We start from the raw sequence: 26,834 nt of genomic DNA, 5'->3' as shown, positions 1-26,834 counted from the left end.
TACCCTATAATTCCTCAATAGACCCATCTGATCCTTGCTTCCTAAACCTCATGTATGCTGCCTTCTTCCACCTGACTAGATTTTCCACTTCACTTATCACTCATGGTTCCTTCACCCTACCATTCTGTATCTTCCTCACCGGGACAAATTTATCCCTAACATCCTGCAAGATATCCCTAAACATCGACCACATGTCCATAGTACATTTCCCTGCAAAAACATCATCCCAATTCACACCCGCAAGTTCTAGCCTTATGGCCTCATAATTTGCCCTTCCCCAATTAAAAATTTTCCTATCCTCTCTGATTCTATCCTTTTCCATGATAATGCTAAAGGTCAGGGAGTGGTGATCACTGTCCCCCAGATGCTTACCCACTGACAGATCTGTGACCTGACCCGGTTTGTTACCTAACACTAGATGTAGTATGGCATTCCCCTTCGTCGGCCTGTCAACATACTGTGACAGAAATCCATCCCGGACACACTTAACAAACTCTGCCCCATCTAAACCCTTGGAACTAATCAAGTGCCAATCAATATTAGGGAAGTTAAAGTCCTCCATGATAACAACCCTGTTATTTTTTGCACCTTTCCAAAATCTGCCTCCCAATCTGCTCCTCAGTATCTCTGCTGCTACCAGGTGGCCTATAGAATACCCCCAGCAGAGTCAAAAGAGGATCCTGCTACATTACCCACCCTTTCTGCAGCTGTAATAGTATCCCTGACCAGTAATGCCACCCCTCCTCCCCTCCCCCCCCATCCCTTTTAAAGCACTGAATTCCAGGAATATTGAGAATCCACTCCTGCTCTGGTGCCAGCCAAGTCTCCGTGATGGCCACTACATCATAATTCCATGTATGTATCCAAGCTCTCAGTTCATCACCTTTGTTCCTGATGCTTCTTGCATTGAAGTATACACACTTTAGCCCTTCTTCCTTACTACCTTTATACCCTTTATTCTGCTGCTCTTTCCTCAAAGCCTCTCTATATGTTAGATCTGGTTTTACTCCATGCACTTCTTTCACTGCTCTATCGCTCCGGGTCCCATCCCCCTTGCAAATTAGTTTAAACCCTCCCGAACCATGCTAGCAAACCTACCAGCAAGGATATTACTTCAAGGCTTAAGAAAATCTGCCAAACAGAACTCAGTAGTAAAGATATAATAAAAATATAATACTGTACCTGTATGAATGTATTCTTTTGGCATAATATCTTGGACCGGAACTGATCTGAAAAGTTTACAAAGGAAAATAGGAACTGAAATGACAAATTTTAGAAAACACTATAATAAATGGAATGTAATTAGATTAATATTACCTTGGACAGAAGGACAAAGCGGAATAACGGATATATTAAGAAAATTACACAGCAGTCAGAAACCTTCTAAGGATATACAGTGTTGTGCAAGTCCTAGGCACTGTAATTTTTTATATAAATTTTGTCTGGGATGATAATTTTTTTGCTTTCTGCATTGGTTTGTCAGTTTTTTTTATAAAAAAAAGAGTAGATTTGGAACACTATTAGAATGATCTGAAAGTTCTTAGCTGTTGAGAAATGAGTGTGCTTGGCTATGCCTGTACCTCAGGTTTGACCAGTTTGAGCTGAGAAAAAATAAAAATACAACAATGATAGTAATATTCAGGATTTAGTATCTTTTTTGTATGATTCGTTTTGCAAATGACCACAGTTTCAAATTCCAAGTTTTCAGATTGGCAAAGGTTATTTAACATGAATTATAAATCCAGAGGTTTTTATTTATTTAATTAATTGATCTGGTTATTTCCCTTGCCCACTGCCACTGTGTAAAATACTTTCATGTGAATGGTGATTTGTACAACTTATGATTCCAAACGTTCAAGAGCAATTTAGTAAGAGAAGTTCTAGGCTCAGGGATCAAGTAAGTGAATTAAATCAAATGTATTGAAGAAGCTGGAATCATGGAACATGGAGATATAGATTTATATGCCTAGAGAAAATGCTGTATGTCAGGGGATTGTTGGCTTTGGAAAATACAATTCTGTTGTTTGATTAAAAAGATGTTGAGCATATAGTTAGACAACATTGTGGAGGATTTAAAGAAGTGGTTAGGTAGAAAGTGAAACAAGGTATTATTATGAATTGTTACTCGTTTGAATGCTGAAGAGGATGGGGGCCTGAATAGATTCTTGGTCAGCTTTAGTTGTAATGTAACAATTCGAAGAGCTTAATTTTCTTATGGGATTCTGATTAAGTGTTCAAATATTCATGGCTCTTCATTGAATGAATTCAATTCGAATACATGCAAAATTCTCATTTATTCCAGAATTAGAAGACCATGTTTTATATGTAAATAGGAATGTATTCAGAGTTTAAATCTGTCGTTAGTTTATCCAATAGATGTTGGGGGTTTGGACACAGTGTTTTTGGAAGTAGCGGAATCAGTTGATTGTGAAAAGAATTTCATATTGATCTGGATAAACATTTGAGAGTGGGTAATTTCAGGTATTTTTGAGATTGCCAGTTTATTTTAGAAAGGGTCATTCTTTCCATGTGAGTATTGCTGACTAGGCCATCGTGAATACCAGTTCTGAATTGGCGTTGAGGAAGCAGGAGTGAACTGTTGGAGTCTGAACTGCTGCAGTGTTTGCAAAGTATCTCTGCATTGCTGAGAGCCTGAAAGTGATATTCCTTTCTCTTGTATGGTGCCATTAAATGATAGAACCGTTATCTTCTCTGCAGGTGTCTGGACTGTCACATTCAAAACCATGAATCTAAGATGAACTTTGTTTTCTGCCATTTGGCAGGTCACATATGCATTGACACCTACTTCTGTTTTGTCAGCTCTTTTGTTGTCTAATTCCTCATCCATTCTCAGCCTTCCATATCATGCTTTCATAAAAGCCAAACAAATGTAAAACTGCTGCAAATTTTCTCCAAGCATAGCCCCTACTTTCTTCTCATAAATTACATCTTCTACACCAGAGTCTTTGACACTTTTTAAAAATGGTACAGCAGCATATATCTTCAGAACAAACTGACAGCAGTCATTTTGTGTAACACCAGGCTATGTCCATCTCTAGTTTCTTTAAATTAAGCAGTTTGATCAGAAGGAATTTGACACCAAAATAATAGCTCAGATTTTAATTGATAATGAAGGAAGTTTGGTATTTGGTCATTGGAGTTGCTGTTGAATGAATTGGTGGAGTCTTGAACATCCAACACATCCTCCAGCTGCACCCAGATTACTTACAGGACCTTTTCTCAAATGCTACGAATTGTGAGGAATGCAGTTTTCTGGGTTGAATCATTATGGCATTAAATCTTAACCCACAATCTTTCCAACTGGAAGCTATCACCATCACAGAAACAATAAATTTAGTTATTTTTCAGGAGCGAACGTGGATGTTTTTGAGTCGGGTTGAGGCTGTCATTACTGTGTAGGTGCCAGTCAGATGACGTTAGGGGTAGTGCCCTGGACTCATTAGAATAAAACCAAAACTCTCATTGAAGATCACCCTCCCCTAGCTTTTTCAGTGTTAGTATTTTAATGGTAATGTGAATGTGAACCTGGCACAGATAATTCTGAAGGGTATGATTATTGTAACTTTAACCTTTCCCTTTTTAAACTTTCGGCATGGATATTGCCCCTCACAGAAGGAACAGACATGATTTGTTCTTTGATGCATTTTCTTTTGTTCTGAAGGAGATTGCTACACATACAGATTATGCCAATTTCTAAAATTTACCTACAGCAGTAATCGTCTTTTCTGCTTTGTTTGGCTGTGCATAGGAGTAATGTAAAGTAGTGTTTTTGGTCAATATTAGATTAAATACATGTACTGTAATAATGAGCCAAAAGTACTGCAAGTTCAAGCATATTGCTCATAAGGAAGACTGAATCCTATTCTTTGTGTACAGAATGAAATGGAAACCAGACATACAATTTGGCAGGTTTCCTATTTTTACCATTCTGTGTTAAAATATTCTTTGTTCCATTATTGTAAGAACATATTTTTGCTTATATAAAAAAATATAGGAAAACAGGAAAATGATTTTCAGAACATAATTTCCTTTAATTTAGTTGAGTTTAATAATGTATGGGTTAACTGGTTGTTACTGAAATATTAAATCTAGTATTTCATCATGTGATTCTTTTATAAAATTTCTATGTTTACCAGATTTTGGTTGTATCCTTCTCCCACATGATGTACAATCAGCAAGTTGAAGCTCTGACATCCATTAACAATATTTTTGTTTCAGAGGAAGAGTTCAACTATCAATTGGGTTGGCTAAAGGAATACAGGAAACTTGTATCTAAATTGTCTCGGGCTGGTATACAAGCATAATATGTGGATAACTGCAGTTAGGTTGTGGCAGTCATGATTCAGTATCAAATATGCTTGGTTTATTTAAGTAAATTATCAAGTTCAAGTTGCTTTTATTGTTATTTCAACTATAACTGCTGGTACAGTACACAGTAAAAATGAGACAATATTTTTCAGGACCATGGTGCTACATGAACAATACAAAAACTACACTGAACTACGTAAACCAACACAAAAACTACACTAGACTATAGACCTACCCAGGACTGCATAGAATACACAGAACAGTGCAGGCATTACAACAAATAATAAACAAGGCAATAGGCACAACAGAGGTCAGTAGGTTGGTAGTCTGATGGCTCGGGGGAAAATCTGTTACATAATATAAGCAGCTGAATGGCGACGTCTGGGATTCCATCCGTTTCTGTACTCACACCGAGTATATCGTTGCCACAGATGTAGTCCAATTTAATGTCCATTGGAGAGCAGAATGGATGGGAGAGCCAGCCATGAAACATGAAAGTCTGCAGATTCTGGAAATTAAAAGCAACACAAAATGCTGGAGGAACTCAACAGGTCAGGCAGTGTCTATGGAAATGAATAAGCAGCTGATGCTTCGAGCAGAGACCCTTCTTCAGAACTGAGAGAGGAAGACGCCAGAATAAAAAGGTGGAGAGGAAGTGGAAGGAGGCTAGCTAGAAGCTGATAGGTGAAGCCAGTGGGTGGGAAAGGTCAAGGACTGGAGGAGATGAAATCTGATAGGAGAGGAGAGTGATAGAAGGAGAGGAGGGAGAAAGGGTGGGAGGAGGGGATCCAAGAGGAAGTGATAGGCAGGTGAGAAGAGGTAAAAGGTCAGAGTTGGGAATAGAGGAATGGGGAGAAGTTAGATTACTGAAAGGAGAAATCAATATTCATGCCATCAAGTTGGAGGCTGGTTCCATCCCCAGATGGAATATAAAGTGTTGCTCCTCCACCCTGAGGGTGGCCTCATCTTGACACAAGAAGACTTGGACTGACAGGTTGGAGCAGGAATGGAAATCAGAATTAAAATTTTTGGCCACTTTTGGAAATTACGCTTGTGGTGGTTGGAGCTGAGGTGCTTGACAAAGCAGTCACCCAACGTGGAGGAAGCTGTATCAGGAGCACCAGACTCAATAGGCTACCCCAACAGATTCACAGGTGAAGTGTTGCCTTACCTGGAAGGACTGTTTGGAGTCCTGAAGGGAGAAGGTGTATGGACAGGTGTAGCAGGTTAGCCACTTGCAGGAGTATATTATTTGAGAGAAAGCAGCTGATTCAAAATACAATGGATTTTGGTTAATTGGAATACATTGCGACCAATACTTTTTTGCCCAATTAAGCAGCTGCCCCAATTAGCTGAAGTTTTATTGAAATAGTTGAAACGGTATTTAAAAAGACAAACTACCATTTAACTGAGTAACCAATTGTGTATTTAAACAAAAATCAGAACAAGTTAGAACACTACGAATTACAGTACAAAAAAACTGTGATTTAGTTCCTAAATAGATATCAACAGAGAAATTCATCCCTTTTATGCAATGTCCTTGGAGGAGTAGCACCATTGCTGGAGGGACTCATTGTGTCCATTCTGGGGTAGCTTATTCCATTTGGTCCTCACTGGTCACTCAGCTCGCACCTGTGGCTTCAAGTAGCTGTTTGCATGCGAGAGCAGCCACACCCTGGAACATCACTTCAACATGCGAGTCAAATCAGATGAGAGTAGCTGGCAGGCTGATAGCCTAGTTGAAATTGGGTCATGCCTGGCTGAGCATGTGAAGTCAGCTCTGGTGGAATGAACAGATGAGATCAACATTGAGATACAATGGCTAAGAATGCGTTTTGAAACACTATGAGTGAAAGGGCATGATAAGGCCCTGAATAAGTCATGGTTATCCACTGCAACCAAGGAAGACGCCAATTTGTGATCACGGCTTGTATCATTGGACTTGGACCTCCAAAGTCGAGAGAGTGAAACTATCCCAGTGCAACTGCCTCCACTTTAAAATCTCTCCCACACAGGTTTCACTGTCATCATTGGATACAATAGACAACCAACATGCTGCTGTGTTCTTTTGCTTGACTGTAAGTGAATAAAATTAGTGCAGGCACCTAGTGTAGATAATGCCCTTATACAATTCTTTCAAGGATTGCATCTTCAAATCCTTGTTTTCATTGTAACATTCAAGCTGATTGTGAAATCATTTCTTTTTTACTCCTGGCCAATTCTGACATCTGTAAGCCTGAATGCTTGAGACTACTGAGCAGAATAATTCTGAATTGCCTTGCTGCTTATTTCTCTCCAACTATCAGTGACGAAAATTAACTGATTTTGAACATAAGCACGTGCAAATGTGGCTATCCAAAAACACTTCACTCTGAGCACAGTGTAGTGTCTAATGGTTACACAAGTTCAGGCGAGTAACACTACTGTCTCCTGTATGAAATAAATGAAGGGAATCCCAGCTATTTTCTCAATTAGTAGTTGTTCTTTCAGAGTTGTCCCAAATAACTGCCTTGATTAACGGATGGACCAATTAAATGGAATCTGTTGTAATTTTATTTTATATTTTTCACTGAATAGCTGGAAGACATGAAATGCTGACAGATTTCTTTTATGATTTGTTTTTAGATCCAGATGCAGAACAGGACACAACAACAAATCTTGCCCTGGAACGTGCTGAAATAGTATCAAAGTATGACAAGGTCAAGTATTTTCAATGTGTACTATAGTTTTAGATTTTTTAAAATTGCTGTCTGCTAGAACAGTCTGCCAATCCAGTGCAAAACTATATCTCACTCCAAACCCCCCCCCCCCTATTTTTATGCAGTATATTTTTTTTCTTTGAAACTACTGTCAAAACAATTTATTTAATGATGTCAGTAATTATAAAATATTGACTATCAACAAGGTAAGGTGTTCATGTTACCCAATATCATGAGAGCTTCTGTATCTTTCGCCTCCTGTTTTACTAAATTTCTTAGAAAAACAAATATTTTCTGGGATACACTACTAAGGAAATGCTTTTTGGAGCATTGTACATGTGTGCACTTGGTGTAGCATTTTGCTACTTGCTCCTGCATAAATGTTAAACACAAGGAACAGTATCAAGTAAAGCTGATTACTTCTGCAGGCTTTTTATAGATGCAGTGAACAGCTTAGATAAAAAAAAAAGCAGTCTTATTAGGCAAATAGATACAGGTATTACATTGTATTAGTATTTCTATTTGTAGAGCATTCTTTTTGAAGGATATTTGGCTATTGTTAACCTAATTAGTTATATTTGTTTCAAAGCCAGAAGAGATTTAGCAGTGTTTCAGCTAAGTAACAATTTCAAAAAGTTTGAAAATATTTTTCATCTATCTGTAAGTGGTAAGAATTCCTGAAATAAATGAGTTATCTTATAGGGAGCTAGTTGTCATTATGAGGTTGGGGACATTGGACTTTAGAAGAAACTTGATGGAACATATTTAGAGGAGGCTTGACAAGAAAAAAGGATGATTTCCTTCTTGAAGCGATCTTGAAAACTATGCCTCATTTCTGAATAAAGAATTGCTCAATTAAGATTGCAGTGAGGAGGAATTTTTTTCTGAGGATCCTAGAGTTCTGTCGAGACTAAATCAATGTTATTGTTCAAGGTCAAGATGAACAATGTTTGGTCTACTGGTCAGTTTGGGGTCATAATGAACAAGGAAGAAAGTGGAACTTCAAAACCAAATCACCCTTTTTTTAATAGGGCAACAGGTTTGAGGGGTCAGGTTATAATCTAACATAACATATAAGTCAGACAACATTGATCTCCAACATGATTGGTTTTGAAATTAGTTTATTATTGTCCAATATACCAAGATACAGTGAAAAGTTAGTCTTGCATACTATTCATACAGACTAATTCATTACACAGTGCATTGAGATAGAACAGTAACAATGCAAATGCGACATCAGATGTATGACAATTCTGGCAGGGTTTGTAAGACAGTGCTTCTTACAAAGTGAAACCCCACAGCATGAATGGCGACGATGCTTCACTACCAGATGAACTCAATGCCTTCTATGTCCACTCGAAAGGGAGAATAAAACTGCAGCCGTGAAGATCCTTGCTGCACCTTGTGACCCTGTGATCTCTATCTGGGAGGCCCATGTTAGGCTGTCTTTAAAGGAGAGTGAACCCTCATAAGGTGGAAAGCCCCAATGGAGTAGCTGGTAAGGTCCTGAAAACTTGTGCCAACCAACTGGTGGGAGTAGTCAAGGACATTTTCAACCTCTCACTACTATGGGTGGAGGTTCCCACTTGCTTCAAAAAGGCAACAATTGTACCAGTGCCGAAGAAGAATAATGTGAGCTGCCTTAATGACTATCACCCAGTAGCACTCACATCTACAATGATGAAATGCTTTGAGAAGCTGGTTATGACTAAACTGAACTCTTGCCTCAGAAAGGACCTGGACTCACTGCAATTTGCCTATCGGCACAATAGGCAATCTCAATGACTCTTCACACATTCTTAACAGAATTTAACACATCATTCAACACATCATTCCCACAATCCTCATTGGTAAGTTACAGAACCTGCGCCTTCTGTACCTCCCTTTGCAATTGAATCCTCAATTTTCTAATTGGAAGGCTATTGTTGGTAGAATCTCAATGGAGTTAAGGGGGCTTACAGGAACAAGATATACCAACTAGTGGAGTGGTGTTACAGTAACAACCTTGCACTCAATGTCAGTAAGATGAAAGAGCTGATTGTGGACTTCAGGAAGGATAAGACAAAGGAACATAGAGGGATCAAAAGTGGAGTGAGTGAGCAGCTTCAAGTTCCTAGGTGTCAAGATCTCTAAGGACCTAACCTGGTCACAACATGTTGGTGCAGCTATAAAGAAGGTAAGACAGCGACTATACTTCATTAGGAGTTTGAAGAGATTTGGTATGTCAACAAAAACTCTCAAAAACTTCTATTGAAAAACCATGGAGAGCATTCTGACAGGCTGCATCACTGTCTGGTACGGGAGTGGGGGCTACTCCACAGGACTGAAAGAAGCTGCAGAGAGTCGTAAATTTAATCTGTTCCATCTTGGGTACTAGCCTACAAAGTACCCAGGACATCTTCAAGGAGCAGTGTCTCAGAAAGGCAGTATCCATTATTAAGGACCCCCAGCACCTAGGGCATGCCCTTTTCTCACTGTTACCATCAGGTACACACTCAGCAATTCAGGAACAGCTTCTTTCCCTTTGCCATCTGATTCTTAAATGGACATTGAACCTGTGAATACTACCTCAGTTTTTTAATATATATTTTTTGTTTTTGCATAATTTATAATCTATTCAATATACGTATATTGTAATTGATTTACCTATTTATTTTTTTCTCTTCTATATTAACCCATTGAAATGCTGCTGCTAAGTAAACAAATTTCACGATACATGCTGGGATACATGCCCTTCTTAAAAACTTGGATTGTAGGGTATTGAGAGGTCAGCTGTGCAGGCACAGAGCTGTCAAATGGACTATTGTGTGGAAATTGTCCTTTTTAGCCGCAAAAATAAAGAATCTTAATACCTTAGTGATGAATGGTAACAGTCCTGGAAGATGCAAAGGGATCTGTGAGTCTTGGTGCATGATTTATGAAAGGCTGGTATGCAGATACAGCAAGTAATCAGGAAAGATGATGGTAATGTTTTTTATTGAGATTGGAATTGAGTAGAAGTAAACGTGAGGAAGTTATACTTTAATTAGATTGGGCATTGATGAGACCACATCTGGAGCTGCATATAAGCTATTGGTTTCAAAGTTTGAAGTAAGTTTATTGTCAAAGTATGTAAATGTCACTAGATATTGCCCTGAGTTTCATTTTTTTGCAGGTATTTGCAGTAAACGTAAAGAAATACAATGGAATCAATAAAAAAAAACTGCATACAAAGATGGACAAACAACCAATGTGCAAAAGAAGACGAACTGTGCAAATACATAAAAAAAAAATTGAGTTGTATTGCTCTTGAAAGGGAGCCCACGGTTCTTTATTTTAAAGAAAGAAAGTCATACATTAAAGTAGGACCAAGAAGGCCTGGATTGTTTGAGTTCCCTCAGATTTAAAATAGCAATGTGACAAAATTGTTTCTCACAGACTGTTGTGAATTTTTGGAACTCTCTTTCTCATAGGGTGATGGAGGCAGAGTTTTTGAATATTTTTAGATTGGAGGTAGATAAGCAACAGGGTGAAAAGTTCTTATGGGCAGATGGGAATATGGAGTTTGTTCATCAGATTCAATGATAATCTGATTAAATAGCAGAGCAGGCTAAATGGCCTATTTCTCCAGGGTTGCATACTTGTTTGTCATAGAGTTCTCTGCTTTTTGTGGCACACAGCTAGCTAATTTGTATTAGTTTAATCATTATTGTTGATGTGCAGTGTGACTACTTCTTCTGAGGACTTAAATAGTTAGGCATCCTGTAAATAATTTCTTTATGTGATTTGTTTTAAGATTAGATGTAGTTGGAATTTCCTGTAGATGGTCTTTAAGTTAACGGACATGTTATCATTCAACTTATTCCAGCAAGACACTGTTAATCTGTTTTGGTTTAAGTTTTTGTTTAATTTTCTTTCCTGGCATACCAAGCCCTCTTCCTTCCCACCACATTTACTCTACTACAATATACGTAAGCGTGGTCATGCAGAAGAGCAGGGGTTCCCAGCCTTTTTTATGCTATGGAACAATACCATTAAGCTAGGGTCCATAGACCCTAGTTTGGGAACCCCCGTAATAGAGTTTAGTTCTAAGTTTGTTTGTTGGACTTCTACGTTCATATTATTTTAGATCACATGAACATTTTCATATGTATCTGTGGTTTGTTCATTATTATTCAAAACACCAATGAAGGGCATTGATTTAAGCTGATTACTAGTTTTTCCACTGATGTTACTTGATCTTCTGAGCTTTTCCAGCTTTTTCTTATTTAGAGTTTTACATGATAATTCTGTCAAGATCAGTGATCACTTGCAGATGGTTAGGGAAGAGCAAAATATAGGATTCAGCTTTCATGTTGTTTGCATGTTATGACTACTGGTGCATGAAAAATTTAGATAGTGTATTACCAAACCCTGGCAGTCAACCTAAATATTTAATGACATTTATTGGTGCTGCCTCATGCAGCCATGCTGAACTTGTCAATTTCAACAACTTTGTCTCCAACTTCCACCTTGCCCTTAAATTCACATGCTCCAATCTGTTGCCTCTCAACCTTTCAGGGCCCCAAACACTTCTTTCCAGATGAGGCAACACCTTACCTGCGAATCTGTTGGGGTCATCTGCTGTATCCGGTACTTCTGATGCAGACTCCTCAACGGAGGAGAGACCTGCTTTGCTGAGCATCTCTGCTCCATCTGTAAAAAATGGAATTTCCTGCTGGTCTACCATTTAAAATCCTATCCCCATTCTAGTTCTGATATGTCAGTTCATGGCCACCTCTTCTGCCACAATGAGGCCATTCTTGGGTTGGAGGAGCAATGCCTTGTATTCGGTCTAGACAATCTTCAGCCTGATGGCATGAAGATCGATTTCGACTGTCGACTGCTTATTCATTTCCGTACATGCTCCCTGACCTGCTGAGTTCCACCAGCATTTTGTCTGTTTATCTATCTTTTGTGGAGTAGACCCTCCTGGCCCTTAGAGCTATACCAGTCTAACAACTCCCAATTTAACCTTAATAATCATGAGACAATTTACAATGACCAATTAACCTACCTTGTACAGCTTTGGACAGTGGGAGGAAAGAGGACCAGGAGAAAGCCCATGCATTCCACGGGGAATCTTTGAAAGTCCCAACTCTTTCCTCCTTAACTTGAATGATGATCAGGTACCATAACCAAATACCCAAGTGTATGAGAACCAATGTTGATCAAAATAAAGAACAGGAATATGAAATTGGTTATTATTGTCATATACACAAACAAAAAAGCTTTTTATTGTATCATGCAGATAGATAATTCCATACATCTATGTATTGAGGTGGTTTTAAAAAAATAAAAACAGAATTCAGAATATTGTGTTTCCTTGTTGATGTAATGCAGGTAGCCGAGGCAAAATAACAGTTCGGCATGGACTGGATGGACCAAGGGGCTTGTTTCTTTGCAGTAGTGCTCTATGACTCTGGAAAATAGTATGCAATGGTCACAATGAAGTAAATCAGGCAATGAAGAGTTTGTCTTTTAGCATATGAGGGGTCTGCACAAGCAGGAGCTACCTTGGTATGTGCTCTCAATAAGAATGAGATTGAGCTGTGTTGTATTAAGTCATGGTTCATTTGATCTCTTCACAAAAAATATTTAGTAGGAATTCAATAGAATATCTGCCAGGATTCACAGCAAGACAAGAAAGTTGATGCTGTGCATGGCATAGCAGTCATTTCGTTGGCCTTACATGCACAAAGTCATGGAAAGTAATACAAAAACTTAAAATGCATTTCCAGCAAAAAGAATTAAGTGACAATAAGGTCGTTGTCTGAGAGTAATAATAAGATTGAATAGTTGTCATTGTCATGTGCAAAAGGAATAGCAACTTAAAATGAAGAGCAAACTCATGGTTGAAGAGCTACATTGTAAAGTTGCTTTTTGCTGTGCTGCTTATCAGTAGGTTTTGCAAAAATGGCACCCTGCTTTCTATGTTACCATGGAAGTACATGTGAATTGGTGTTGGTTGCAGTGTTTACATGATAAAGATGTACTAAATATCTTCCAAATTGTCATGACATTATAATTCCAAGTTAACCTTTAATGAAATGTTAAGTGTTTATTACTGCTGATCATCAGGTGCTCTGGCACTGAAAATTATTTTTATTCAGCCTCAATTGTTCTTGGTTTTAAGGTGACACCTTTTCCAAACTTAAAATATTGTTTTATTATTTTCATGTATGTTTCTGTTCTTTTTCTGGCTGTTTTTTTTTTGTACATCCTTTTTGTGTACCAGATTTTGTCATGGAGCTCAGTTACTTTTAGTCTGTGATACTTTTGTTGTCCTTGTTTTCTTACTTTGATCTAATGGAGTTGCACATTTTGCTTGTCCAGTTAACTGTGATCTTAAGTACCATATTTCTAGTGTTACAGGGTTATCAACTGGTGAACAGATTGGACTTGGAATGATATATCATTAGCTGTCTTGGTTCAGCAAGCTGTATCCCATTAATTCTGCATTCTTCTCCCAATGCACACCAGATTCAGATTTCAACTGATGATGTTGCTGTTTTCTTCTCATTTTGGTTCAAGTCCTATCTAATATCATTGTGTTGCAGAAACAGAGTGGACTACCATCGACTTTACAGGTTATGTGCAGAGGGACAAAAGAACATAGAACATAGAATAGTACAGCACATTACAGGCCCTTCCACCCACAATGTTGTGCTGACTCTCAAACCCTGCCTCCCAAATAACCCCCCCACCACCTTAAATTCCTCATGTACCTGTCTAGTAATCTCTTGAACTTCACTAGTGTATCTGCCTCCACCACTGACTCAGGCAGTGCATTCCACGCACCAACCACTCTCTGAGTGAAAAACCTTCCTCTAATATCCCCCTTGAACTTCCCTCCCCTTAATTTAAAGCCATGTCCTCTTGTACTGAGCAGTGGTGCCCTGGGGAAGAGGCGCTGGCTGTCCACTCTGTCTATTCCTCTTAATATCTTGTACACCTCTATCCTGTCATCCTCCTTCTCTCCAAAGAGTAAAGCCCTAGCTCCCCTAATCTCTGATCATAATCCATACTCTCTAAACCAGGCAGCATCCTGGTAAATCTCCTCTGTACCCTTTCCAATGCTTCCACATCCTTCCTATACTGAGGCGACCAGAACTGGGCGCAGTACTCCAAGTGTGGCCTAACTAGAGTTTTATAGATCTGCATCATTACATCGCGTCTCTTAAACTCTATCCCTCGACTTATGAAAGCTAACACCCCATAAGCTTTCTTAACTACCCTATCTACCTGTGAGGCAACTTTCAGGGATCTGTGGACATGTACCCCCAGATCCCTCTGCTCCTCCACACAACCAAGTATCCTGTCATTTACTTTGTACTCTGCCTTGGAGTTTGTCCTTCCGAAGTGTATCACCTCACACTTCTCCGGGTTGAACTCCATCTGCCACTTCTCAGCCCACTTCTGCATCCTATCAATGTCTCTCTGCAATCTTCGACAATCCTCTACACTATCTACAACACCATCAACCTTTGTGTCGTCTGCAAACTTGCAAACCCACCCTTCTACCCCCACATCCAGGTCGTTAATAAAAATCATAAAAAGTAGAGGTCCCAGAACGGATCCTTGTGGGACACCACTAGTCACAACCCTCCAATCTGAATATACTCCCTCCACCACGACCCTCTGCCTTCTGCAGGCAAGCCAATTCTGAATCCACCTGGCCAAACTTCCCTGGATCCCATGCCTTCTGACTTTCTGAATACCATGTGGAACCTTGTCAAATTCCTTACTAAAATCCATGTAGATCACATCCACTGCACTACCCTCATCTATATGCCTGGTCACCTCCTCAAAGAACTCTATCAGGCTCTATCACATGTCCATAGTACATACATTTCCTTGCAGAAACATCATCCCAATTCACACCCGCAAGTTCTTATGGCCTCATAATTTGCCTTTCCCCAATTAAAAATTTTCCTGTCCTCTCTGATTCTATCCTTTTCCATGATAATACTAAAGGTCAGGGAGCGATGATCACTGTCCCCTAGATGCTCACCCACCGACAGATCTGTGACCTGACCTGGACTATTACACTTATGAAGGAGGCATTGTTAAGCCTTTTAACAATTAACAATGTGTACACCAATGAACTCACCAATGCTTCCACTTCCTCAGGAGGTTAAGGAAATTTGGCATGTCCCTGTCAGCCTTACCAATTTACATCAATGCGCCAGAAAAAGTATAATTACTGGATGCATTATGACTTTGAATGGCAATTGCACTGCATATATCTACAGGAATCTGCAACTCAGCACAACATGGAAACTGGCCTCCTCTCTGTCTGTACTTCTTGTTGCATCATTAAAACAGCCTGTATAATCAAAGACCTTGCCTCCCCCAGACCTTCCCCCTTTTCCCCTTGAGAATCCCCTTGACATTTAGAACAGCATCCTAACATCAATAGTACTTGCAATTAATGATTCAGATGAGGTTTATTAACAAAGAAGCCTTTTATCCAACATCGGAGGAAAATGATGGGTGTTATTTAAGTTCTCTTTTCGGGTATAGATGTTTGCTAATAAGAACAGCATTTAATATTCAGTCTTTGTGAAGGTGATGCTGACCATGTTGAGCCTCTGCTGTCCATTTAGTCAAATAGTTTTTACTGTGCTGCTGAGTAAAAGTTGTAGGGTTTTGATTTGGTAACAATGAAGAACTGGTGATGCATTTCCTAGTGGTGTTAAGTGATTTAGATGGGAACTTGTGTTTCAGGAAGTGGATCTAACAGATTTGAGAATTCTTGTTGAATAAACTTTTAAGTTGTTACGTTGTATTTTGTGGTTTGGGTTTGCAAAGTAGCCTGGGTTTGATGGTAGTGGATGTAATAAATGTCCAGTTTTGTAGCTTTGTGCTGCATGAAGTTGAGCTTCTTGTATGTAGAATTTCAAACAGTAAGTTGGGTTAGAAGTCAGTCAAAGTCTAATTTCTTATTTGTTCATTCTGCATTTGTGGCTATCCAGTGGTGACTGCCAAGAATGCTCCAACTTGGTGATGGCAATTCCAGTTAAAGACCAAGGAATATTGTGTTCAGTGTGATCATGAGCTAGCACTTTTGTAGCAGTTGTTGCTCCCTCACCTGTGCTGTTGTCCAAATGTTCTCCAGCTGTTGGCGCAGACATCTTCCTGAAGAGACATGGATGTACTGTAATTGCTGAGAAATAAATCCGAGAGATATGCCCAGCTAAAAATGCAATACTGTGGAGTCAGTTGAATGCTGAGGCGAGTGAAACTGGTCCAGGAGTCTGATGGCTGCAGGGTAACAACTGCTCCTGAGCCTGACAGTGTGGGACCTCCAGCCCAGTGGTGGTAGTGAGAAGAGAGAGAGCTGGATCAAGCACAGGCTGATGTCGCTGAACATTGTTTATTTCAATTCTTAGGCCTTGATGCTTTAATCTGGCTCTTTGCTTTAATTGGAATGGAATAATGGAGCTAAGCATAGGTTTGTTCTTTGCTCTCAGGCCTCAGCAGAGCAATGGTCCACAGCGATGGCTACCCTGACAATGGTGTACATGCATTCTCGAGAGTCAAGTTCACCAAATCCTTCAGGAGATCATAAAATCACTAGTTCTTTTAGACAATTCAAAAGTGCATTCTCAAAGGGAAATTACAGGATGCAGAAAACAATAATTGTAATGCAGAAGATGTCTATCTGAAAGAGTATCTAGTAGTTTTGTGAACTGCCTGAAATGTCACTAGCACCATCTTGAGGTTATTACAAGGTCTGTATCAACTCTTCCTGGTGAAACCTGAACAGAACAGCTGGTTGTTGGTGAACAAGGGCTGCTTGTTATCAACAATGAAACTTCTTGTCAAATTACTGGTTGTGAGTAGAATGCCAAGTGAGTCACTAACCAGAATGGATTTATTTTTCTTGAGAGCATGACATACCTGGTGGGCAGTTTTCCAGGTTGTTAGATCCACATCAGTGTGTTTGTTGTGCTGGAGCAGTTTGACAAGAACTGCACCTTGCATTGGAACAAAACGAGAAATCAGGGTTCAGAGCTGCAATATTGTTGTATAATGAATTGGGAGTGCTGAAGGTTGGTTTCTTTGCTGGAAACTGGCCTCTGCACTGTGGGAATTTATGGAGACAACTGAGATCCTTCATCCTCTTGGTGAACCTGGTTAGAGATAGTTGCAAAATTTTGCATGATGTGGTCTGCCATCAATGAAACATAGAACAGTGCAGCACAGCACAGGCTCTTCAGCCCACAATGTTGTACCAACTTGTTAACCTACTCTAAGATCAACCTAATACCTTCCCTCCTATGTAGCCCTCCATTGTTCCTTTATCCATATACCTATCTAAGATGCTCTTAAATCTTAATGTATCTGCCTCTCCCACAACCCATGCCAGTGCATTCCACACACTGATCACATTGTATAAGAAAACCTACCTCTGACACCCCACTCTCACCCTGCCATACATTGTTCCAATCAGTTTAAAGTTATGTCTTCTCATATTAGCCATTTCTACTCTAGGGAAAAAGTATCTGGCTGTTCACTCTATCTATGCTTCTTACCATCTTGTACACCTCTTATTATTGGAATATTAGGATCATGATTAAGCCATCTCCATCAATTCTAAGTCGGCATCAACGTTCCCTCTAATTTTTTTATAGCTGTGAGCTATAAAACCATTGCTCTGAGCAAGACATTTTTACACAGCCTGAAAACTTTAAATGTTTACTTTTGTAATGTGCATACTATGACTATTTAGAATGCAGGTCTAAAAATAACATACTTTTGGTTTTATTTATTATCTGAAGGATATAATAAAATGTAGTACAGCAGAGAAACTCTTTCACATTTCATAAACTTTTTCCTGTCTGTCTTTTCTTACAAATCTATTAATTTTGGTAGGTCAAATGTGATGGCAGAATATAGTGTTAATGGTAAGATTCTTGGCAGTGTGGAGGATCAGAGGAATCTTGGGGTCCAAGTCCATAGGACACTCAAAGCTGCTGTGCAGGTTGACTCTGCGGTTAAGAAGGCATACAGTGCATTGGTCTTCATCAATCGTGGGATTGAGTTTAGGAGCTGAGAGGTAATGTTGCAGCTATATAGGACCTTGGTCAGACCCCACTTGGAGTACTGCACTCAATTCCGGTCGCCTCACTATAGGAAGGATGTGGAAACCATAGAAAGGGTGCAGAGGAGATTTACAAGGATGCTGCCTGATTGGGGATCATGGCTTATGAGAATAGGTTGAGTGAATTTGGCTTTTTCTCCTTGGAGTGACGGAGGATGAGAGGTGACTTGATAGAGGTGTACCAGATAATGAGAGGCATTGATTGTGTGGATAGTCAGAGACTTTTCCCCAAGGCTGAATTGGCTAGGATGAGAGGGCATAATTTTAAGGTTCTTGGAAGTAGGTACAAAGGAGATTTCAGGGGTAAGTTTTTTACGCAGAGAGTGGTGAGTGCGTGGAATGGGCTATCAGCGGCAGTGGTGGAGGTGGAAACGATAGGGTCTTTTAAGAGACTCCTGGATGGCTACGTGGAGCTTAGAAAAATAGAGGGCTATGGATGAAGTCTGGGTAGTTCTAAGGTAGGGACATGTTCGGCTTAGCTTTGTGGGCCAAAGGGCCTGTATTGTGCTGTAGGTTTTCTCTGTTTCTATTGTCTATAAACACTGTCCAGATTAATTTTGCATCCAGATGAAAGATACATCTTAATCCTCATTAGATCATCCAAATGTTCCACTTGTAGTCTGTATCTGGATTTACATTTGATTAAATTCATAAGACTGAATCAGCATTCGCGGTCAGAAGCTTGAAATGCTCCAGTGGTGTCATTAAAAATTGACAGTTCTTCAAGTTCTTCGTTTCTGAGCACTTATTTCAATATATCAGTGGATATCTTAATTTGAACTGGTCATAACTTTCTCAGAAGAAACATTTGAAATCACAATATTGCTGCGATATTTTTGAGGCAACATTTTCATCATAGTTTGTAGTAATAGCTGAATATTTTTTTGTCAGTCATACAACATTCTCTTATGAATTCAAAGTTAGTTGTGTTTGCAGTAGCCACAGGGTCAAAAACTTGCCACTCTCTTAACTTGTATAGTTACGTATCCTGTAATTGGATAACTTACCAGCAAAGATAGAGAGGTCCGTTGAAGTCTGATGTCACTATTTTCAAATGTTTTTATTTATAAAAGGGCACAAAAGTAAGGTTAATACAAACATTCAGATAATGCACGTCGTCAATACTAAATCTAAAGCGCGGGTATAGTAATAATCATCATTAAGAAGTGAGCTCTACTGTTGTCTAGGGGTTAATAGATTGTCCGTTGGAAATATAAAAGTCACTCAGAAGTCTGCAGGCTTCAGCCTTTTGGGAATCGCTGGGTTTCACGTGGGGCGACCGAGAGAGAGAGATTGGGGAGAAGAGAAAAAACTTGCCGAGTCTTTATGAAGCTTCCGTGAAATCGGGGGAGCGTTGGTTCCCTCTCCCCGATGTTAGTTAAAAGCGGTTTTCCGTGATTCCAGCACAAATTCCAATCCCGGAATCTAATGCACGTGGCTTCCTTCAGAATGGCTTCCCGCTGCTGCGGGATCGCTCTCGTGTCTTCTTGGTGCGTCTGAAGGAGCTGTCCCCCTGAGACCCTCCTTTATACTTCCTCACGGGGTCGCAGGTGTCAATCAGGTTGGGATGATGCAATCTCTCTCTCAACCAGCCCACCTTGCCCGAGGGCTTTTCACGTGGTCTCCATGAGACAATAGTCACTGTCGCCTTATTTTGCATCCCGGGTGGGACGTGCTCTTCGGCACATTTCTCTCTCTCCCACTTCCTGAGGCTATTCAGCACGTCTCCCTCTCTCTCTCTTCCTGGGTCTACTGACCCCTCCCCCTCAACGGGTGCTCTTGCGATTCTCACAAAGGAGGGGGCTGGGATCATAACAGTATGGAAATCTATTATAAAAGTGATTACACACACATTGTATGAATCAAATATAGGCGTAGAACTTATGCAAGCAGATCTTTCACTGGCATTCCAATAAATGATATTGCCAAGATACTGTGACTGTAACTTGTTAATTTTTGCTTTTACATATTGCAGTGCTTCAGCTGTATTCAAGCAGTTTTTACTAAGAGATGCCAGGTCTTTTAAAACATCATTAAGGACAGTTAATGCTATTCAATGTTGTGTATTGGTGTAAATTGTCAGTCAGTAATTGCTGATTGGATTGTTACATTCATTAGCTTGCTTTTTGCAATACTGAATCAAAACTTAGTAATCCTTCATTAAAGCAGTAATGGCAAAATGTCTTGACAGCTATCTTATTCCGTTTAGTGCTCTAAATGATGCCACATCATTTTCTGTGACATCAGCTAATTCTTTTAGTTTTCCTCTTTTAACCGTGAACTTGTGCACTGTCGCAGTGTTTCTATATCCTGCATAATTGATACTTTTTTCCATACGCCTTCTAATCCAGTGTTCTCTGTATGCAATACAGTGTTGCTCAGGCAGATGCTGTATTTCTCATTGAAGAATTGCTGCCACTCCAATATTCTTTCCAAGCATAATATTTGCCCCGTCTGATATAAGCATTGCCATCTTTTGAATATCAAGATTGTCGTTGATATCAAAAAAAGTAATTGCTTCAACAATAGTGATACTGTCACATGCAGTTAGTTTCAAAATACCGTCCAACACAATCTTAGAGGAAGTTTCATTTTCCAGTCGAAACTTGAAATACAAAATAGATATATTCTGTACACGAATGTCTGTACTTTCATCAGCGGTTAATATATGGAAAGCATATTTCTGTAATTCTTCCATTATCTGTTCAACATAGCTCTTGCTGCATCAACTCTCTGGAATATTTACATCTTTGGCCACGTGTGCATGAATTTCTTGCACAGAAGCATTAATTTTGCTAAGATAATGTTGTCAGTTACCACTTTGATTGTATCAGATTTAGACTTCTTTTAAGTATCTTGTTTCACTCTTGCTTCACACTCTTGGAGTTTCAGTTAACTTGCACAAAAATCTGCATTTCTTCTGGTTGCATAATTTGGTAACTGCATCTTTTTGAATTCTCTGGTTAAAATGTCGTTTTAAATAATCTCACTTCCTTGCTTCCCATTTTTTCCCACTACTGAACTCATCCCCAACCTTCACTTCCATGCGAATAGTGTATACAGGTTTCCCCCACTACCTGAAGGTGGAGCATTCCTATGAAACTGTTTGTAAGACAAAATGTCGTAAAGCAAAGAAGCAATTACCATTAATTTATATGGGAAAAACTTTTGAGCATTCCCAGACCTAGAAAAATAACCTACCAAATCATACCAAATAGCACATAAAACCTAACACAAGCATATAGTAAAAGCAGGAATTGTAAGATAAATACACAGCCTATATAAAGTATTGTATGGACAGTGTAGTTTCACTTATCAAAATCGGGAAGACAGCGAGCCAGAATCGATTTGGAGAAAAGAAATCGACACGTACACGCCTATGCAAGTAGACGCATGCTCACGTACACGCATGCGCACACAACTTCCCGCACAAGGCTTCACAGTCATTGTAGTCTTTCTTGGGGTAAACACACGTGCGTCTTTTTTTTGTAAAAGCGAAAATCCTCTTTGGTTAGCGAAAAAAGGTATTAATGTAGGCCTTTCATAACAGCAAGCTGTCATAAAGTGAACATTCAAAAAATGGGGGCCACCTGTACAATGTGGCCATGTAAAAATATTGCCAACTTTTGTTTTTGATGTGAAGATGGTAATTCAGTATCTATGATTTGCAAAGACTATTCTTCCTTAAATTTTGTACAACCTATGTTGTTCAAAGCATTCAACTTTTCTGCTTTTCTTTTCAACAGCCTCGGGATACTAAAAATAATAATTATTTAAAAAATTTAACGAGTCAAGAATGTTATAATTTTCATAAAATAATGACATTTGAACATTTTTTAGAAATGAGTTTTTACCTTGTTCTAATGAATTTTTAATTTAAAAATATTAGAATATAAAATTTTTCACATCAAGCAAACACAAACTGCAACTTGCAACATAGTAAATGAGGTCAGGCAGTCAAAACAACTGAAAGGCAAAATGACATAAGTGAAATGTTTTGACGATGTCAGTGTTCAGCGGGTTGGCGGTTTATTAACAATAAGCTAACTTCCATTCTGTGTTTATTACTATTTATGGATTATATTCATTAACACAATTGCAGAGTATTTCACAATTATATGTATAAAAAAATTACATCTGCATGGCAATAAAGTCTTATGTGTGCGGGCACAAGCGAAAGCAAATCTGCAGATGCTGGAGATCCAAGCAACACACTCAAAATGGTTGGAGGAGCACCATCTTATTCTATCTGGGTAGCCTCCAATCTGCTGGCATGAACATTAATTTCTTGAACTTCCGGTAATGACTCCCCTTCCCCCCCACCCAGCTTCACCATTTCCCATCCCCTTTTCCTCTCTCAACTTATCTCCTTGCCTGCCTATCACCTCCCTCTGGTGCTCCTACCCCTTTTCTTTTACTCATGGACTTCTGTCCTCTCTTAGCAGATTCCCCATTCTCCATCCCCATTATCTCTTTCACCAACCAATTTTCCAACTCTTTACTTCCCCCCTCCCCCCTCCTGGTTTCACCTACCACCTTGTGTTTCTTCCTCCCCTCTCCTCACCTTGTTACTCTACTCCTGAAGAAAAGTCTAGGCCTGAAAAGTCGACTGAACTGTTTCCATAGATGCTGCCTGGCCTGCTGAGTTCCCCCAGCATTTTGTGTGTGTGTAGCTATGTGTGCAGGAGCACCCGTGCAGCTTAGAGGGAACAGAGGCCAGCAGCATCAACCACTGAATGTATGAAGATTCCAAAGGTTAATATTATCTTTTTGGTTTTGGGATGGCTCAGCTGGCTATCTGTTGCCAACGTCTTCTGCTATTGGTTTCTTTATTCAATGCCCTGCATTGAGTAAGCAAATTAAACAAACTATGTTTTTTTAATTTAAGACTTGCTAACATTCTGTGGCTTAAAGACCAAGATAGTGAAGCAGAACTGTTGGTTTATGTATTTGACAGGGCTAACTTCCTTTGTGCTGTGATTAACTCTTTTTTTTAATTTGTGATCTAATGCAGAAAGATTGTTGCACCAGTAGGAAGAAAAATCTGATAAGCTTACTTCACTTCAAAGGAATGTTGCAAGTTACTGTGATCTCATTAATCCATAAAAGGGCATTAACAGCAAGCTATGAAACTAGAACTAGTACAGGAAGTATCTTTGTTTACAATTTAAATGCTGATGTGCAAGTCTCTTGCTAAATTCTGAAAGAAGGTTCTGGTTTAATTTTCCCAAGGTAAGATTTAAAAAAGTCTTTCATTCACGTGAAACTAAATAACTGAAATATATTTAAAAGAGACTTGTTCATCGATAGGTCTAGTATTGAATGCCATTTAAAATTTCCTATGAACTAAGCACTTGATTGGCATTTCATTGGAAAGTTTAGATCATTTAGGTAAACATGTCGGAATTTTTTCTTTGAACATGCGGTATAAACAGGATGAGCTTTTTACAGTAAATGGTGATTTAGTTTTCAATATTACTGAAATGACCCGTTGCAGATTATTTAATTAACTCAACCTCATTGTTAGTAAATATTCCAGAAATCTTTATAATTTCTTCCAAATTGTTAATAAAGATCTCTTTAATATAAGCACAGTAACATTAGCGCCATGCTACCTGGTCACTGTGTTTGTGGGGCTTTGCAGACCCAACTGAAATATTCATGACTCTCCACTCCAATCTGGAGCTTGCTGGGTGAGGAGGAAGCTGACTGAACAATAGCAAGTTGAACTTTTACTCATTTTAAACTGGACAGGCAAATGTTAAATACTGAGCAGTGGAACTATGGTTCCATGCAAAGCTTGGCCACCCCATTCAATTGTGATGGAGTCAACTATGCGTTGGACATGGATAGTGGGTATAATCGAACAAAATGGTGGGGTAAGCTGGGATCTTGCCATCTGGTACAGCATTCCATCCAGTTCATGAGGATCCATCTAGCATTATTACAGGTGGACTTTGCAGACTAGACACACCCTGCACACTAGGCTAATGATTGTGTTGTTTGGGGGGGGGGGGAATAAAACTGCAAGTAGCTCATGGAAACACAAGAGACTGTTGATGCCGGAACTGTTGGTTCGGGTCAGAACCATATTTCAGATGACAATTCCTTTTCTCCCACAGATGCTGCTCAACCCATTGAGTTCCTCCAGCAAATAGTTTCTTTCTGCAAGTAACTAAGCTCAATTCAGAGTGGCTATGATCGGATTGGGCTGGTCATCACTTTCATAGCTGAGTTTGAAAAAAGTTCATATTCTCTGGGTGTTCCTGAGTTGATTCTGCAACTGAGCAACTCTCACCTGAATCAAAATAGCACCATTCGTTTTGTGAGTAACACAAGGCTACGTGTATCAATCTAAAAGTAAAGCTTTCAGACTAGCATCCGATGCCAGAATTAATAAAGCTATTTGAATATGCACACAAGATTGACATTAAATGAATATTAGATAAAATACAGCCTTAGAAGAAAGGAAGAGCAAAACAGCTGAAGAAGTGATTGATCTCAAAACAAAGGAAGAAAATGAAAATTAAAAGGAGAAACCAAGAAAAAGGTGGCAACCTAAAGTCTTCTGTCATCTACCATGAGAAAGACATCATAAGATTTAGATTATGCAGATAAGTATGTCAGAATTTCTTCATTGAACACACATGCAAGTGGGACAAGCTTTTACAGCAAATGGTGATTTATTTTACTGTTGAGTCTGTTAAACTGAAGTAATCTGTCAATCATTTAACCTGACAATTTTATCACACAAGTGAATCTGCAGATGCTGAAAATAAATTTAAATATAAATAAATATATAAAAACACAGAATGCTGGCAGAACTCAGCAGGCCAGACAGCATCTATGGGAGGAGGTAGTGATGACGTTTTGGGCCGAAACCCTTCAGGAGTGAAGTAACGTGGGATGGTGGAGAGGGGATAAGAAGTGGGGGGAGGGGTGAAGTAGAGAGCTGGGAAGTGATAGGCTGGAGGGAAATGGGCTAGGGGAAAGGTGGAGAATTATGGGAAATAAAAGAGAAAGAAAGCTAGTCCACTTGTAGTATTTCCACTCCTGAACTGCAGTGGTGGTGCAGCAGTTATTATTGAACAAGTAATTCAGTGGCCTGGGCAAATAATCCAATGTTGAGATTCTATCATTGCAACTGTGAAATTTTAATTTAATCATCTGAAATTTGGGAAAATAGAATCATTACAAATCCATCTGTTTAATAAAATATTTCAGAATCCTATTTTACCTGTCCAACAATAACAATGCTGACTTGATGAACAATCAGACCACCTCCCTTAATGTTAATCCTAGCCCAGTGACAACTAAAGTGGGAGAGCTAACCAACAGACCTGTCTATCAAACTTGTCTAGCATTGCCAGTCCAAAGTTCCCCACCAGCAATATCCTGGGGAATCTCTACCAGAACTTAAATGACCAAGCTGCATAAAATACAGGCACAGGCTGGATATTATGCAATGAATGACTCATCTCCTGATACTCAGGGGCTTTCCATCATCTCAAAGGCACATTTTAAGTATGGTGGGATAATCTCCACTTGCAAGGATGAATGCAGATCTAACAACACTCAAGAAGTTCAAATCCATCCAGGAGAAAACAGTACTCTTGTTTGGTATTCTTTAGAACTACTTAATGGACTGCCAACAACTTTTTCATTTCCTGCAGCATTGACACATAATGGCTGCATTGCGGGCAATCTACAAAATTCACAGTAGTTACTTGCCAAGGCTAGAAGGACGGTGTCTGCCAGTCTGACAACTCATATGGGTAGTTTCTCCTGCAGTTATTCTGAGTTTGGCCTGAACCCAATGAATGAAAAAAATTATCAGTTAAGAAGCACAGATAAAAAGTGAAAGAAATATGATAGGAGGGTAGAATATGGAAGAAAAACTGGCAGGTAGTGTAAATTTGTACAAGGGAACTTAATATTCCTGGTTCCATAATTTTCTCAAGGATTAAAGGAAGGAAAGGAAAGAGTGATGGATTGTAATATTTTCAGAGTGCTGTCAAAACAGAAGAGTGTGGGTAATGATATTGAAGAATATGCAAGAAAACCGAGTAATAATGAGGCAGAGCTGGAGTACTGCAGACAGGCCAGTGGGATATGCAGCAACAAAGTGGTGACTTTGATTTTTGTTAACTGGTCGTTGACCAGACTGAAGATAATGTTTTTGTTTCAATTGTAAATTGCCTTTTAAATACATTTGAGTTTGGTTCCTGGATCAATAAGTTTCTAGTGAACAGGAAAGAAGTCTGGTTGAATTTAGTTCTGGCACATAAAGTGGAACAAGTAACTGATGTGAGAAAACAGAAGTAATGTGGTAACACACAGGCAATCTAAGAATAGATCATGGGAACTAAGTATCAAAAGTAAATATTTCATATGGAAGGTGACAAAATTCAGATCAATACAGTGTTCAGTGCTTATAAAAAGTATTCACTCCCCCCACAAGTTTTCACGTTTTCTTGTTTTACAACATTGAATCACATTGGATTTAATTTGGCTTTTTTGACACTAATCAACAAAAAAAGACTATTTCTTGTCAAAGTGAGGACAGACCTCTACAAAACAATCTAAATTAATTACAAATGTAAAAGACAAAATAATTGGTTGCTTAAGTATTCACCCTCTTCAAGTCAGTATTCAGCGGATGCACCATTGCCAGCAAT

General features: G+C 39.1%; 1 protein-coding gene across 7 annotated transcripts in view; it reads left to right on the top strand.

Annotated features, from left to right (window-relative positions):
• Positions 1-26,834, top strand: part of usp6nl (USP6 N-terminal like) — a 233,461-nt gene that overhangs the window by 121,875 nt on the left and 84,752 nt on the right. For 4 of the 7 annotated variants that reach the window (XM_059987357.1, XM_059987359.1, XM_059987360.1 and 1 more), the window contains one exon: positions 6,955-7,028. The exons of 1 other annotated variant lie outside the window; for it this stretch is intronic. In XM_059987357.1, coding sequence (XP_059843340.1) covers positions 6,955-7,028 — 74 coding nt within the window. Of the gene's footprint in view, positions 1-6,954; positions 7,029-24,316; positions 24,775-26,834 lie in introns of those variants that run through there. 2 more of the 7 variants (XM_059987362.1, XM_059987363.1) reach the window with 2 other exon arrangements.

This window comes from Hypanus sabinus, chromosome 13 (genome assembly GCF_030144855.1).
Source record: "Hypanus sabinus isolate sHypSab1 chromosome 13, sHypSab1.hap1, whole genome shotgun sequence".
NCBI classification, from domain to species: Eukaryota; Metazoa; Chordata; class Chondrichthyes; order Myliobatiformes; family Dasyatidae; genus Hypanus; species Hypanus sabinus.
Note: the sequence above shows the minus strand (reverse complement) of the source record. Positions and strands in the feature narration are given on the sequence as shown.